Source organism: Pyrus communis, chromosome 4 (assembly GCF_041283825.1).
Source record: "Pyrus communis isolate YQ-2024b chromosome 4, ASM4128382v1, whole genome shotgun sequence".
NCBI lineage: Eukaryota > Viridiplantae > Streptophyta > Magnoliopsida > Rosales > Rosaceae > Pyrus > Pyrus communis.
Genome location: NC_142568.1, coordinates 7,737,950 through 7,755,111, shown reverse-complemented (window position 1 = coordinate 7,755,111; position 17,162 = coordinate 7,737,950). Strand labels below are relative to the sequence as shown.

Sequence of the window (17,162 nt, the reverse complement as noted above, 5' to 3'; positions counted from 1 at the left end):
GTGGCAATAGAGAAGAAGAATAGACAGATGTGTAATTATGGGTGTGTTCTATTTCACCCCATCATACCTTTATTTATAGTAGTAAGAAATGTTAATTCTTTAACCTTTAGGATTACAACATTTAATAAGTAATCTACTCCTAATAAAAATATAAGATACATTTTTATATCTACTAGAATTTACACAATCACATTCATACTTGATCATAATTCTCTTTAAAAGAAAGGAATATTATTTGAGCTTCAAAAAGTGAGTCATAAGACCACCGCAACCGAAGGTTCCAGAACCCCAAACAAACCCCACAATCACTAGAAGCCTCTGGCGACAGGTCCCTTGACACACCAGCTTTCTATCTTATAAAGCTCGCCTCCCCTTCTCCTCCTCAATCCCCTACGCCCGCAATCCCTCAACTTTCTCTCCGATCAATTTCTCCGATCCCAATCAGCCATGGCCGACGAATCCAAAGCCAAAGGCAACGCCGCTTTCTCCTCCGGCGACTTTAACGCCGCTGTCACCCACTTCACGGAAGCCATCGACCTCGCTCCCTCCAACCACGTCCTCTACTCCAACCGATCCGCCGCCTATGCCTCTCTCAACAAATACTCTGAAGCCCTAGCCGACGCCAAGAAGACCGTCGAGATTAAGCCTGATTGGTCCAAAGGTTACAGCCGGCTCGGCGCCGCTCACTGCGGATTGGGCCAGTACGGCGACGCCGTTTCGGCTTACAAGAAGGGTCTCGAGATCGACCCCAATAACGAGGCTCTGAAGTCTGGTTTAGCCGATGCTCAAGCTGCTACGGCCCGGTCACGGGCTGGACCCCCGCCTATGAACCCGTTTGGGGATGCGTTCTCGGGTCCCGAGATGTGGGCCAAGCTCACTGCCGACCCGTCGACCCGTGCCTTCTTGCAGCAACCCGATTTTGTGAAGATGATGCAGGAGATTCAGAAAAACCCTAGCAATCTCAATTTGTATTTGAAGGACCAGAGGGTTATGCAAGCCCTGGGGGTTTTGCTCAACGTGAAGTTGCGCGGTGGGACGGGGGCGGAGGATGAGGAGATGCCGGAGTCTCCGCCGGAGCGGAAGCAGCCTGAGCCCAGGAAGGAGGAGAAGAAGCCGGAGGCTCAGCCGGAGCCAGAGCCGATGGAGGTAAGTGAGGAGGAGAGTGAGGCGAAGAAGAGGGAGGCCGAGGCAATAAAGGAGAAGGAGGCTGGCAATGCGGCTTATAAGAAGAAGGACTTCGACACAGCGATTCAGCACTACACCAAGGCCATTGAGTTGAATGATGAGGACATTTCATTTATCTTGAATCGCGCTGCGACGTATTTGGAAATGGGTCAGGTATGGATTGCATATCTAGTGTTTGCCATTTATTTTTAATCTGCATGATAATGTTTATACACTGATTGATTTTGGTTAGTGCTAAACTGATAGTATATTTGACTATAAGCTTGTACTGTTAGTATGATTTAGTGTTCTTTGTGGATACTTGGTGATGTTTATCGATTTCGATGCAGTTGCTCACTGCTGTAACTTCAATGATGATGATGTTACACAGAACGAGCCTTGCCCAATTCAGAACCCAATTGAAAGTGGGGGATTGAGATTGGTGTGATGTAGCCTCATATGTTAGTTTAGGAAATCTAATAATAATTTGCGGTTTACAATTTTCCCAAGGACTTATGAAATAGCGAATGGGTTTTCGCAGATTTTATTCAATTACACCGACCTGACCTCTTGTTTGTGTCCTTTGTTAATTATGCTGTTGTTTGTCCTTATGGACTAACAAATTTGGACTTGGGGATGTCCTCTTTCACAATGCTTGCTTACTCGTGGTTGAGCTCGATAGGCCTATACTTCAGTAATTCTCTTTTTTTGTATCATTTATAGAAGTTCATATTACAATTTGGATGTGGTAGAATATCCACACGGAAAAAGTGAAACTTCTATCGGCTTCATGCTTGCGTATTCGGTGTTCAATTTTATATGTCCTCTTATTGTTTGCTTTCACTCCTTGCTTGGTCATACCATCCTGTTATAGCCTTTGGTTTTCCTAGTGTCAAGGATGAAAATAGTCTTGTCAACAACTTTATGCTTCGCTCTAAACTTGGTATTGTTGGCTTGTTATGGATTATTGATCCCAGTTCGTTGTTAATTCTATCAGTATGAGGAGTGTATTAAAGACTGTGAGAAGGCTGTGGAAAGGGGAAGAGAGCTAAGGTCAGACTTTAAGATGGTGGCAAAAGCTTTGACTAGGAAGGGAACCGCCTTGGTGAAGATGGCAAAATGCTCAAAGGACTTTGAACCTGCCATTGAGTCGTTCCAGAAAGCTCTCACAGAGCATCGCAACCCAGATACCTTAAAGAAATTGAACGATGCTGAGAAAGCAAAGAAGGATCTAGAGCAACAAGAGTATTATGATCCAAAGTTAGCAGATGAAGAGCGTGAGAAAGGTTTGTTCTTCAGTTTCATGTGCTTGTAACTATCACTGCATTGAAACTTTACTAATGTTTGCATTGATCTGAATGAAATACATTGTTTCCGTGCCATGTATTTTAGTTATGCCATCCATGTTTCTCTAGCTTGACTGCTTGTTGATGATGTGTAGGTAATGAATATTTCAAGCAACAAAAGTACCCAGAGGCTATTAAGCAGTACACTGAAGCTCTCAGAAGGAACCCCAACGATCCAAAGGTGGGAGAACCTACAGTATCCTTATATAGTTGATCGTCCAAAAGCTTTTTAATATTGTCTGACATTCATAGTTTGATTCAGGCATATAGCAACAGAGCTGCATGCTATACGAAACTCGGGGCAATGCCCGAGGGATTGAAAGATGCAGAGAAGTGCATTGAGCTTGATCCAACCTTTACAAGGGGTTATACCAGAAAAGGTGCCGTCCAGTTTTTCATGAAAGAATATGAGAAAGCTTTGGAAACATACCAGGAGGGTTTGAAACACGATCCTAGCAACCAGGAATTGCTTGATGGTGTGCGAAGGTATGTTTACATGAATTGTGTTTATTGCATGGTGCTTAGTTTTACTGTATGTTAACTGGATGTGCGCCTGTTACACAAGATGCATAATGCTTGAGAGTTGACACCACTTGAAATTGATTGCAGATGTGTAGAGCAAATTAACAAAGCTAGCCGTGGGGATTTGAGTCCCGAGGAATTGAAGGAGAGACAGGTGTGTGATTTGTCGAACATTCTTCAACGCGGAAATAGTTTCTCGAGATTTTCATATGTTAATGAGTTTGTTGTTTCTTGCAGGCTAAAGGAATGCAGGACCCAGAAATACAAAATATTCTCCAAGATCCTGTTATGAGACAGGTCAGTATAATTTAGTGTTTCGCTGTTGTGTTACACCATTCCCTCGTTAATTGAGTTTACTCGGTGTATGAATGTCTAAAGTTGTGTTGTTCGCGATGTGTTCAGGTGTTAACAGATTTCCAGGAGAATCCCAAGGCTGCTCAGGAACACACGAAGAACCCAATGGTGATGGGCAAGATCCAGAAGCTCGTCAGTGCGGGAATTGTCCAGCTTCGGTAAACAACGGGAAAGATTTGATCATGTAATCAGAAAGAATCGTTTGCCCTTCAAATTGTACTTTCCAATCAAAATGTCCAGTCCAGTACTTTTCTTTTGGTTTTGTTTTGTTTTGTTTTTTTTTTTTTTTTTGGGTCCATTCCAGTAATTAGATTAGAACCCCCTCGCTTTGGAAAAAAAACTTTGAGATTATTGTTTTTAAGATATTTATGTGGGATGTTTTTCATATGCCAACCTCTCTCCCCCCCCCTCTCTCTCTCTCTCTCTCTCTCTCTCTCTCTAAATTGGCATATCCCTTTGGTGTACCCGAAAGATGCCCCCGTCAAGTTTACTATTCCACTCACATTACAAGATTTGGATTTGATTTACAAAAATCTGTAGAAAATCTTTTGCTTTTAGTTTATGTTGGTTCGTTTATTAATCCGTCGTCGAAGAATTAAATTGATAAAAGTTGGAATGGATATGAGTGAGAGTTGAGTCAGAATTGAATTCTTGTTAAAGGTGTTTATTAAAACATTCTGAAAACTAAATCGATTTTAGGATTAAGTACTAAATACTTTTTAATCTTTTAATGTCATTTTAAATTGATTTTAATCTTTTAAACATTTTTTCATCAATGTACAGGTGATAACAATGGGTTTCACTTAATTACTTACTTGGATACTAAAATAATAATTAAAATAACTTCAAAAATGAAATGATGATGAAAAAATAAAAATAAATAAATATATTCACAAAAAAACTAAAAATAAGAAACAAAAATGGGGATTAGAAAATCTCTTAAGACCAACCCTGATGGTGGGCTAAAACCCAAATTATCCTCCAAAATTCCTCCCAAACCCAATCCAATCCATGGAAAAATTTTGGGCTAAATGCTAAACCAAGGCCAAATTCCCTCCCTAAAATTTAGCCCAGAAATCGGAGTGGACTCCATCTAATATTTTTCGAAATTTAAATTTTTTTAGATTAAAATGTTCATAAAATTAATTTACGATAGTCTACATATTTATTTTTTTTAAAAAAAAATTAATTTAACAAAAAAAAAAAAGTTTAAGTTCATTCTTTAATAATCTCAGACTAAAATTTTAGGCTAGAACTGTTAGAGCAGAAAAGCTGTTTCTGAGCTAAAAGCTAAATTTTCCAGGCTAAAATATTTGGTTTTTAGCCCAACCATTGGAGATTGTCTAACAAAAAAGTGATTTAAGAATTCATATAGAGTTTTAAAGAACTTGTTTATGCTCATGTGGTTTCCTCATTCGCTGATTCTCGGCTAGTAAAGCTTTTAGTTCTTTGTGAGCTATGAAAATGGTAGTGGCTGTATCATGGTAGTCCCTATCATTTCAGTAACCTTCATGACCTTCTCAATGTTTGCAACTTGAGTTATAGGGTGGAGTTTGTAATTATGCATTGAGTTTGGAAATGATGGCCTGAAAGGGGTGATGGTGACTGTTACTTGGTGAAAGTCATGCTTGTATGACTTTCTATTGGTGTTGGAGACAAAGTAAACCCTAATTAATTTAACATAAATTTAATTGAGGCTTAAGAGATGCAACATTTTCAATAGATTTGGTACTTGTTTGGAATATTTAAAAAGGTTGATGCCAATTTGAAATGACACTAAAAGATTCGAGAGTTTTAGGTACTTAATCTTAGATTTTATATAAATTGTTACTAATTCACCTGTATCAAAATGGAAATCAACATAATTACTAAAATGCTCTTAGTTGGAATAAATTATTTATATTCTAATGCTTTGGCTAAATTTTATATACTAATTAATAAAAGAAATGTTAAATTCCGCCATTCAACAAGTATTAACTGAAATTTAATTATTTAGTTTTATTTAATTATTATTGTTGAACTTCACATTAAACTTGGCAGCAGTTGATGGTATCCGGTAAATGTGAAGGGCAATTTTAAAATTTTAAAAATAAGTGAAAATATATTGACAAAGAAAAATTCATTAGGAATTCAATTATGTGTTTTGATTCTGATTACAAAGAAAAATTCATTCGGAATTCAATTATGCGTTTTGATTCTGATTACCTTTATGTAAACATGCAATAAAAGTGGTAGTAATACAAGAGCAAGACAGGACTCGTGGTTTTGTTGAGCTTACGGGCAGTGTCCTTTTTTTTTTTTGTTTTTTTTTTTTTTTCAAGGAAATATAAATACTTACTTCAATATTTTTTGATGCAGAGTTAAAAAAAACAAAAAGAAAAAAAAAGGTTTTTCTCAAACAATGAGTTGGGACCTAAATTATAAGGTCCCTCTGATCTGACCATGCATGGAAACAAAATCAAGCAGCAACTTCTTCCTCCTTGGCAGCAAGCTGGTTCTGAATGTGCTGAGGAACAACGTCAAACTTAGCTAACTGCATTGTATACGATGCACGACCTTTCGTCATGCCCCTCAGCGTACTCACGTACTGAAACATCTCCGCAAGAGGAACCAGTGAATCCACCACCTGGATTAATACCGAAATGCTCTATTAGTAACCGAAACATGATTACCACTGTATAATACTTTGTCAAGATTCGAATGTAATTAGCAACACACGCTTGCTAGCCGCAATCATAAGCATCGGTCGCGTTATAAATGCTTAGACGTACCTTGAGACCACCAGGTTTGTCATTGAAGCTGTTGATCTGTCCTCTCCTCGAGTTAAGATCACCAATCACATCTCCGAGATGTTCTTCTGGTGTAACAACTTCAACTTTCATTATTGGTTCAAGCATTTTCGGGGCAGCTTTCTTTATCCCCTCCCGGAAAGCTCCTCTTGCTGCCAATTGAAATGCTAACACACTTGAGTCAACATCATGGTAAGAACCATCAACTAGTACAGCGCGTACGTCAACAACAGGAAAGCCTGCAAGCACACCGTTGCTCATACACTCCTCTAATCCTTTCATCACCCCAGGAATGTATTCTCTTGGCACTGCACCTCCCTTGATTTCACTCTTAAACTCATATCCTCCGCCAGCCTCCATTGGTTCAAACCGTACGGTGACATCTGCAAATTGACCTTGTCCACCTGATTGTTTCTTGTGCACATACCTCACTTCAGAGGTTCTCGAAATGCTTTCCCGGTAGTTTACCTGGGGTGCACCAACATTTGCTTCAACCTGCACAGATCAAGCAATCCCAGCTATGAAATCCAAATCAACTACATATCCGGAGCATTCAATTCTTTGAAAATTCTCAAAGGAATAACAATGAACACATTTCAAATGGTTTAGTACATAGGTAGGTGCACAGTCCTTTTATATGCATATACGTGTATATTTATACATAAGATACAAGCACAAACATGGGTGAGATTAATAATCCAGAAGATGACACCATGGCAATACAAGAAAACGCACAAACAAATAAAAAAACTCCGAATCTTTTATGGTGAAGGTAAGGATCATAAGTAATATGGACAATGAGAAACATGGAGTAGCGGACACAGACCTTGAATTCTCTCTTGAGCCGATCAACAATAATCTCAAGATGCAATTCTCCCATTCCTTCAATCACTGTCTGGTTGATCTCTTCATCCCGAGAGAAGTGGAAAGAAGGGTCTTCTTGAGCAAGCTTAACCAAACCAGCTCCCATCTTATCAACATCAGCTTTAGTTTTGGGTTCAATGGCAACCTTAATTACAGGATCAGGGAAGTCCATTCGTTCAAGCACAATAGGATGATCGGGGTCACTCAATGTTTCACCGGTAATGGTATCCTTCAGGCCTGCAAGTGCAACGATATCACCAGCTAAAGCTACCTTTACATCCTCCCTACTGTTTGCATGCATTTCTAGAAGTCTACCAATCCTCTCCTTCTTTCCCTTGTTTGCATTTAACACATAGGATCCAGCAGTTAGCTTTCCTGCATATATTCTCACAAATGTAAGGGATCCCACAAATGGATCACTCATGATCTTGAATGCTAGCCCAGCAAATGGTTCCTCATCACTTGCAGCCCTTTCAATCGTGATTTCAGGGTTGTCTGCATCAGTCCCCTTCATTGGTGGCACGTCAAGTGGTGAAGGCAAATAATCCACAACTGCATCAAGCAATGGTTGAACCCCCTTATTTTTAAAAGCTGAACCACATAATACTGGCACAAAACTAATTGCGATGGTTCCCTTCCTAATTAATTTCTTAATAGTTTCCTCATCAGGTTCAACTCCTTCTAGATAGCCTTCCATTGCTTGATCATCCAACTCAACTATGGTTTCTATCATCTCTGCCCGGTATTCTTGAGCCAGCTCCAGAAGATCAGATGGAATCTCCTCGTAAACAAATTTAGCACCCAACTCTTCGCCAGACCAAAGTATAGCTCTCATCTTCACAAGATCAATAACTCCTTTAAAATTATCTTCTGCACCAACTGGAATTTGAAGTACAAGTGGTTTGGCACCCAAATTTGTCACTATCATGTCTCTTGTTCGGAAAAAGTTTGCTCCAAGACGATCCATTTTATTGACAAAGCAAATCCTGGGCACTCCATATCTATCAGCTTGCCTCCACACAGTTTCAGATTGAGGTTCCACACCAGCAACACTGTCAAACAAGCATATAGCACCATCCAGCACCCTTAGAGCCCGCTCCACTTCAAGGGTGAAGTCAACGTGGCCAGGAGTGTCGATGATGTTAATCCTGTGATTGTCCCAAAATGTTGTAGTTGCAGCAGAAGTTATGGTAATGCCTCTTTCTTGTTCCTGCTCCATCCAGTCCATAGTTGCTGTTCCTTCATGCACCTCCCCTATTTTATAGTTTCTTCCAGTATAAAACAAGATTCTTTCAGTTGTAGTCGTCTTCCCTGCATCTATGTGAGCCATAATTCCTATGTTGCGATAATCTTCTAAAGCTACAGCACGCCTTCCATCTTGCACAATGAACAAACAAATAGAATAAATACATATCTGCTATATCAGCTGATAAAGAAACACTACTACAAGTATTATTAGTAAACTGAAACAAGTATAAAGAGTTTCTAGGTTTAATTACTAATCCAGTTAAAGAAATCCCGAAGAAATACATTAAAATGGAGCACCATTCAGTTATATATGAACAACACCACTTATCAACATGCCAAAAGGTAGAATTCGTATCAATACAAGTGTTCTAGACAACGACATCGATACCACAGAACATTCGATTACCTTATTCCGATAAACCAGAATTAAATTAGAGTATATTAAGGACACAGAAAGCTAAGCTACTTCTGCTGTGGTTGCAAATTCACAGTGAATGTTTGGTGAAGTTTCTATGCTCTACTCGATCCCAAGTACCCGTATACGATAACTATTGACTGCAAAAATCGATTTCTTATCCAGAATAATTTTGAACATCAAAGTCCTAAATAAAAAAAGAGGCACAATCATCCCAATTAGAAAAATCAACTATTTTTGGTTATAAATATTAAAATCGATTCATTTCAAATAAGGGCTGAACCAAAATGCACATAGATCTCACTAAATAACCAAAAATTGAACAATTTGGGAATCCACAAAACAATTCAGAGAGCAATAATTCAGCAAGGAAGCGGCAGATAAACAATAGGAACACAAAGAACAGGAGGAGAAAACTACCCTCTGCGGCCATGGCAAAAACAGAGAGGTTTCTTCGGCTCTGCTGGCGCAAATTCGAGAGCTTTGAGGAGTGGGAGCTGATACGAACATTCCCAAAGAAGTGGGAAAGCGAAGACGAAGTGAGGGAAGAAGAGGGTCGATGGCGAAGACCGAGAAAGCGAGCTGGGGAGGGAGAAATGGCCGGCCGAGTCTGAGAACCTCCATTGAAGCTAAAACTGTACACTCTCACTGACTCTGTAGCCATTGTTTCTTCTTATCCCACGAAAAGAGAGAGAGAGAGTAGCTGGAGGGGTATTGGCGCCCTATCTGATTGTGATATGACCCGTATGGTATTGTATGGTATTGTATGGATGGGATTTGGATCTCCTCCGATACCTCCTCATTGTGGGATCCAATTATCAAGTCATCATAGCCGCTCACCACATATTATACAGCTATAAATCATAATCTCATGTAGATAAAATTTAAAATTTTTGATTTGTGGCCGTAGAATGGGTGGTGGACGGCTATGGTAACTTGATCCCTTGAATCCTCACAATTAGAATCGGAAGGGAATCCAAATCCGTATGCATGGGGTAAGGGTTGTGGAAGCGTGGGGTGTTGGGGATAACGAAAAATCAAGAGGCTATTTTTCCATGCATCAATCTGGACCTTGAGAAATGTTTGTACTATTTACCTAAATTCCACATTTGAATTCTGAAATTTTGATTAAATTAGGATTATAACATGTGGTAACTGGGACGTGAGCATTATGTTTTGGGACAAGTTATTAGGTGCATATAACATACAACGTGAAAATACTGATATGGTGCATTGAATTCATTCAAATTATAACACGCGTGTTGAATAGTATCAAATAGAATTTTGACTTTAAATAGAATTGTTGACACTCTAAATCGGTCATTTACACTCCTCTAAATATAATTTTTTACATAATATAACATATTGAAAATCAAGAAGAGCCACATCTAGTAAACATAAATCTCAAACATGAGGATTCAAAAATGGAAAGACCAAGATGAGTTAAAGTATCCGCAACAAAATTTGCCTCCTTAAAAATGTGCTTCCAATCAATATGATTGAAGACTGAAACAGGTCACGAACATCATTGATGATAGAACTGACTCTCTAGGGAACCTCCCATTGCATTGGTGTAATCTCATATATCTTGGCCGTCAAGAACAAAGAAAATTTAATTTAGCTTAACCGATATTTTCATATATTTTGTTTTGACATACGATAGCATTAGTAGATTAACTTGTTAAATGTTAGAGAAAGGGATCAAACCCACACCATGCTACATAAAGCATTAACTTTTTCCATCACTGTTGTAAAACGCCATCTACATCAATAATTTCATATCTCGACATATGTTAACAATTTCATTTTTAGCATAGATTAATTGAAACAATTCTCCTCTTGAATTAAGGTCAATAAATACAATTCCCTCTCCGCTTAAAATAAAATTTCTCATGTGGCCTCTCCTTGAAAACTTCTAATCTTGAAATATGTAGTGACCATTTCGACAAAAAATATATATATATATATATACACACACACACGTTGTGACCATAATCAAATTGCTCCCAAAACAAAACCAAAAAAAAAAAAAAATGGAGAGAAAATTTTGTGTAAAAGTTTTGGTGATAAAGAATAAAAAGGGACTTCAAGCCGCCACGTATCTCAAATTTACATCCTCACAAATAATAGTCGGTTCGGGTTGTTTCAGCAAGCCCATAATCCATCTCACCCCTAAGCCCAGCCCATAAACGCACTCTTCTTCTTCTTCTTCTTCGTCGGAATCTATCCAGTAGCTACCTACTTGCTCATGTGCCTCTTCAGTTCCTTATCAGTGATGACTTAACCCATCACTCAAAAAGGTACTTTCCAATTTCCCTTTTTCTTTTTTTTTTTTAAATTTGTTTCTACAGTTTTCTTGTTTGTTGAGTTTCTGGTTTTTCTGTGTCCTTTCTGCTACAAATATTGTATATTGGTTCAATTTGAAATTTGATGATGAGAATACTAGGGTGCATTTGCTTTTATATGATAATTATTTTGTGAATTATCTGTTTATGTTTAATTTCTTACTGATAGCATGTTAATTTACTAATTCTGCTTTTATTAAGGAAAATGTGGTGCATTTGGGTGATGTATGATGAATTGGTTATCGGTTTAGTCCACTCCGAATTGGATCCTGGCTCACCCCATTTGTTCTTGTTTACTGTTTAATCTGACAATTTAGCGCCCGTTTGATGACCATTTCGTTCTTAGTTTGTTGTTTTTTTTTGTGTTAGAGATAGAAGGTAGATACATGGGAGAAATGGGGGATATAGGAGAAGGGATGAGGGATTTTGGGAGAAATGTTGAAGAAATTTATAAGGGAGGATACACGAATTGGAAACTAAAAACGAAAAGAAAACCAAAAACTATTTTAATTTGTTTTCGCTCTCAAGACTGGCCAATAGTAATGCCCTTTGTCATCCCTTCTTTATATACTTTCACATATTTAAAGCACAAGAATTGAAAACCAAAGTAAAAAAAATGAAATGGTTATCAAATGGGGCATTATTGTTTCCTTTAGCAGAACAAAGGATTTCATGTTCATGATTATATAAGTTTGTGTGTGTGTGTGCTTTGATATTCTATTGAGATGTCAGTGGATCTTTTGTTTATAAAATTACGCCAATAGGAAATGTGAAGTTTCAGTTGGCTCCTCTCTTTTTTGATATTTACAGATAAACCCCGAATGATGTCATCGCCCGCATTAGCTGCTTCATCAAGTCTTTTACCATTCAATTGTAGGGAAAAGCACTGTGCTGGGCTGTTTCCTAGTTTCTCGAGAAGATGTGGGACCAAGATAACATTATCTGCCAGTTCTCAACAGAAAGGATTTCGATTTGCGATTGCTTCCAGTGCACCTAGGTCGAATGGTAGTGTTAAGGATTTATCTGAAGCTGAAACTGCACCTCAATTGTATTCTTGGCCGGATAAGAAGAAACCAAGAATATGTATACTAGGTGGTGGATTCGGAGGTCTATATACTGCATTACGACTAGAATCCTTGGAGTGGCCTGATGACAAGAAACCTCAGGTCCTCCTTGTTGACCAGTCCGAACGCTTTGTTTTCAAGCCAATGCTGTATGAGCTTCTTACAGGAGAAGTAGACGCATGGGAGATAGCTCCTCGTTTCTCAGACTTACTGGCAAATACAAGTGTGCTGTTCCATCAAGATAAGGCCAAACTATTGTATCCCTCTGACCATTATGGACCTACACAATCCAGCCTTGGGGGAACTGTGCTACTTGAGAGTGGACTCCTTGTTGAATACGACTGGCTGGTTCTTGCTTTGGGAGCTGAATCAAAGCTTGATGTTGTACCAGGAGCAGTAGAGTTTGCATTGCCATTCTCCACCCTGGAGGATGCTCATAAGGTAGATCGTAAGTTAAAAACACTGGAGAGGAAGAACTTCCGTAAGGAATCTTTGATTCGTGTGGTTGTTGTTGGTTGTGGTTACTCTGGAGTTGAGTTAGCTGCCACTGTATCAGAGAGACTGCAGGATAGAGGTATAGTACAAGCAATTAATGTGGAAACCACAATCTGCCCGAATGCCCCACCTGGCAATAGGGAAGCGGCAATTAAAGTACTCACATCGAGAAAAGTTGAACTTCTGTTGGGTTATGTTGTCCACTGTATTCGTAGAGCTGTTGATGCAGAACATGATTCCGAGAAATATATATTGGAACTTCAACCTGCTCAAAGGGGATCGCAAAGTCAAACTGTGGAAGCAGATCTTGTATTATGGACTGTTGGGAACAAATATCTTCTTCCTAAGCTGGAACCTGAGGACAGGCCCCATGAGCTTCCCCTAAATGCTCGTGGACAAGCAGAAACAGATGAAAATCTTCGCGTTAAAGGCCATCCACGCATATTTGCTGTTGGTGACTCTTGTGCTCTAAGGGAATCAAATGGAAGGCTTCTTCCTGCCACGGCACAGGTTGCTTTTCAGCAAGCAGACTTTGCTGGTTGGAATCTGTGGGCTGCAATCAATGACCGCCCTCTTTTACCGTTTAAGTTTCAGAATTTAGGTGAAATGATAACTCTGGGAAGAAATGATGCTGCTATTTCTCCAAGTTTCATTGAGGGGCTAACTTTAGAAGGTCCTATCGGCCATACGGCGAGGAAATTAGCTTACTTGATTAGATTACCAACGGATGAGCATAGGCTTAAAGTAGGAATCAGCTGGCTCACAAAATCTGCTATAGATTCGGTTGCATCTCTGCAGAGCACCCTGACTAAGGTCCTTTCAAACTCATAAACCATTATTATGTTTTCCGACATACCATGGTTGAATAGTTGTAAAGAATTCGATTGTTGGTAAAAATCTGTTACCATTGACGTCATTTCAGGTTTTATTTATTAAAATTCTACAGTATTCATATGAATTATTAATAGAACACAGCAGTTAATTTCTATTTATTGGCATGCCCTTGTCATTGTTTGATCTAAGGCGAAGCAGTTTTAGCTGAGGCATAGGCATTGACGAGTGCCAAGGCATTGATTGTCAGATGCGCAGCTTTTGTTACGTGCCTGTGAGCAGTAGTCTCCACTTTGCCATTCAAAGGAAGATTGGCAAAGCCATCCACGCAGGTATCCTCGTTCATCAATGCGGCACTAACCCAGGTTTGGATATTACTCAACTGAAGCCTGGAGCTGGAGGCTCCATCTGCACAACCCAGTTCTTCTATCGACTGTTGGAGCATCTCGACCACGTCACCAAGCTCCTACCAATGCTGCAGATGCGTTGTGGTTCAAACTGTAGACTTTCAATGGTCTTTTCATGGTCACAGAAGTTGCTTGGGTGAGCGCAAGGGTGACATTGAGTGAGGTATGAACTAGTTCTTTTGGGTTGGTCTGGATTTTGCCCGCGTAGATTGAGAGGGAGTTGTAGCACAACCTAGGATACATTGTGACTTTGCATGATGTTTTTATGTAGTCGGTGTTTGTTTCTGTCGGAGGAAATAATCCGATGGCTGTGCTAGGGTTGAATAATTGGAGAATGGACAGAGCCACTACTGCATGCAGAAGATAACCTTCCATTTCTCTCCCTCTCCTGTTCCTTTTTGGTTTGAGTTGATAGGGGAATTTTGTAAAGAGAAGAGTACATAGAGAGAGAGAGAGAGAGAGAGAGAGAGAGAGATCCAAGCAGCACCACTGCTAAATCCACTCCCTCAGATCATAAGAATCAAACCAGGAACAGTTAGTCAATGCCATCAAGGGCCGAGAGGAGTTATTAAAGACCGATTCCACTACAAATTATTCAAGGACGGTAGCATTACATGACATTGAATTTAAATAAAACTTCATCTGCATCTAACAGTATTGAGTTGCAATAAACTTATTGTACTAATCCGTATTCAAAAATAAAAAAAATAAAAAAATAAAAAAACACACACACACACACTATATTATTATGTTTTCTTTCATGTGTAAATTCTTTTAATTGGGTTTCTTTATTGCACTATGTTTATAAAAATATATAAATAAAAATACAATTAAATATATAAATAAAAAAAGAAGAAGAAAGACCTATAAAATAATTATTGCTTGATATTCATCTGGCTATTTACTTTCCAATATTTCATACTCCCAACAAAAAAAAAAAAAAAAAAAAAAAAATTTCATAAAAAACAGAGTTGGTCTTCTTGAATATAACACTCACTCACACACAAAAACCAAAAGCAATTTCTCACATACCAAATATTGGGTTTTTTCTTTCTTTCTTGAGTACCAAGTAACCCGTTTCGGTCGTAGAATTTATTTTCTACGACCGTCATACCTTTCCTGAAAACCACACAGAATCTACGGCAACAACACTTCATTCGACGCCGAGGCGTAGCTGTTGATGAGTGCCAAAGCATTGCTAGTAAGATGTGCAACGTTCACTATGTACCGACGGACAAGACTCTCCACTCTTCCACTCATGTGATGTTCATCAAAGCCATCCATGCAGGTGTCCTCATCTGTTAATGCAGCACTAACCCATGTTTGAATGTCACTCATTTGAACCCAGAAATTTGATCCTCTAGCTACATGACCAAATTCATCGATTGATTTTTGGACCTCGTCAACAGCATCTCCAATCTCCTCCACACAGTCGAGCGCTGCTGCAGCCTCTATGGGATTCAAACCGTGGGTTTTCGACAACCTTTTCATGGTCACATATGTTTCTTGGGTTGCTGCAATGGTCACATTGAGAGCAGTTTGTGCTAGTACTTTCGGGTTGGTCTTGATTTTTCCGGCGTAGATTGAGAGCGAGTTGTAGCACAATTTCGGATAAGTTGTGACGCTGCAAGATCTTTTTATGTACTGAGTGTTGGATATGCTGGGAAGTTCATTAGCACTGTATAATTGGAGATTAAGCAGAGCTAATAGTACTACTAAAGGAATAAGATGATGGCCTTCCATTTTTTAGGAAAGGGGTCATATATAGATGGAGAGCTTGATGAGTTTGTAGAGCAAAAGGGTCATATATATATATATATAAAAGGAAGCTAAAGCTATGAGGTTTCCATTTTTTAGGAAGCAAAACAAAAGAGTTTTTAACACAATCGGTCGTTGAAAGCTGGAAACTGACTCACCCTATCAAGATAGTTTTTAAAATTGAAAATCGATTCAATGTACAATCAATGTAGTCCTTGAAAATAAATGTCGCAAATCAATGTGGTACTTATATCACAATTTTGTCAAAATTTTTGTTTTTGGTGATGTGGTACATAATTGAGTCCTACAAGTCTAATTAAATATTACCATTTGAATAAAAAATATTTAAATAATAAAAGCCAATTTTTATTTTTGTATAACTAACATGCTTATTTTTAGCTATACTTCATGAAACTCTATTTTGATCTTACTTTGCCTCATGTAATTAAGAAGTCACAATTTTACTCCCTCAAACTCAAAATTCACTTCACTTTGAATTGGGAACTCTCTTTTACTTGAAACTTATAGATAGCCTCTTAAAATGTATGTGGGACCCAACACCATATAAGACATGTCACAATAAAATTTGATTATGGATCTCTATTATGTGTTAATATTTAATAGTCATAGAGTATTAAATTTAAAAGAAATTGAAGAGTTGAAAAAAAAAATAAAAATAAAAAAATTGATTAGCATGGTGCACCCAAATTAAACTCATATAAGAGATTAATAGATCTAAGATAATGTGGAGCGATTTTTTAGTTTTATAGAGATGATTTTTCAAGTTTCAGGACAAAATGGGAACAAATTTGAGTTCCAAGAAGCAAATTGAAGTGAACTTTGAGTTTCAGAGAATAAAGCAGCGACTTTTGAGTTACAACAAGCAAATAAAGATTAAGTTCAAGTTCTTTTAAGGGTAGCTAAAAAAAAAAAAAAAAAAAGGTTCTTCTTCCCCGTGAAACAGTATTGTTCCAAAGTCAACTCATGCTAGCTAATAAAACCACGTATCATATAATTGTAATTTGTATGATTGAATGGATTCTTTTAAAGTTTATGGGGCACGCTTGTAGTTTAGAAGACGCTCTTTCTTTCGACATGGTCATAAATCAATCACTAAAAATGTGCAATTATTTGGAAGATGGATTAAATTTGGAGACCAAACATAACACCCTCCCCAAATAAGAACTAATCCATCACATCCACTAGTGCTTTCAATTCCAATCAAGATTATTAGCGTATAATAGAATCGTGCCCGTCAATAATCGCTATGGGAGGTTGCGTTGCCTTTTCAGCCATCTTTCTCTTGGAAGTTTGTTTTTAATATTTATTAATTTAGATTCATAAAATGATGGAGGGGTAACTTGTTATACATATTATATTAAAGTGTGATAGTGTAAATCGTAGATAAATTTAGTTATTAGTATTTTTTTTTCCTACTAGGATTGTATTTATTTGGAGGACCCAAGTATTCCTCTCATCTTTATTACTATAAATAAAGACACTATGGAGGGAGAATAACATATCTCATACACCCCTTACACTTTTTCCACTCTCTCTGTC

The 17,162-nt window shown here is 38.2% G+C and overlaps 4 protein-coding genes and 1 pseudogene across 5 annotated transcripts; 2 read left to right on the top strand and 3 right to left on the bottom strand.

Annotated features, from left to right (window-relative positions):
• The first annotated feature begins 251 nt into the window (after positions 1-251).
• Positions 252-3,773, top strand: LOC137722338 (hsp70-Hsp90 organizing protein 3). Its single transcript, XM_068461315.2, has 7 exons — positions 252-1,338; positions 2,162-2,450; positions 2,606-2,691; positions 2,773-2,996; positions 3,120-3,186; positions 3,270-3,329; positions 3,435-3,773. The coding sequence occupies exons 1-7, from the start codon at positions 448-450 to the stop codon at positions 3,546-3,548; spliced, it is 1,731 nt and encodes a 576-aa protein (XP_068317416.1). The 5' UTR covers positions 252-447; the 3' UTR covers positions 3,549-3,773.
• Positions 3,774-5,649: 1,876 nt separating this feature from the next.
• On the bottom strand, positions 5,650-9,768 carry SCO1 (Translation elongation factor EFG/EF2 protein). Its single transcript, XM_068461449.2, has 4 exons — positions 9,123-9,768; positions 7,002-8,416; positions 6,158-6,670; positions 5,650-6,012 (listed from the first exon to the last, which is right to left on the bottom strand). Exons 1-4 carry the CDS (start codon positions 9,364-9,366, stop codon positions 5,845-5,847), a joined length of 2,340 nt encoding a protein of 779 aa, XP_068317550.1. The 5' UTR covers positions 9,367-9,768; the 3' UTR covers positions 5,650-5,844.
• A 1,099-nt stretch (positions 9,769-10,867) lies between these two features.
• Positions 10,868-13,522, top strand: NDC1 (NAD(P)H dehydrogenase C1). Its single transcript, XM_068462067.1, has 2 exons — positions 10,868-11,002; positions 11,858-13,522. The coding sequence occupies exon 2, from the start codon at positions 11,869-11,871 to the stop codon at positions 13,435-13,437; it is 1,569 nt and encodes a 522-aa protein (XP_068318168.1). The 5' UTR covers positions 10,868-11,002; positions 11,858-11,868; the 3' UTR covers positions 13,438-13,522.
• On the bottom strand, positions 12,044-14,344 carry LOC148697384 (pectinesterase inhibitor 10 pseudogene; annotated as a pseudogene). Its single transcript, XR_015961545.1, has one exon. The product of XR_015961545.1 is annotated as a pectinesterase inhibitor 10 pseudogene (transcript).
• A 454-nt stretch (positions 14,345-14,798) lies between these two features.
• Positions 14,799-15,634, bottom strand: LOC137723522 (21 kDa protein). Its single transcript, XM_068462725.2, has one exon. The coding sequence runs from the start codon at positions 15,585-15,587 to the stop codon at positions 14,982-14,984; it is 606 nt and encodes a 201-aa protein (XP_068318826.1). The 5' UTR covers positions 15,588-15,634; the 3' UTR covers positions 14,799-14,981.
• Between the last annotated feature and the right edge of the window lie 1,528 nt (positions 15,635-17,162).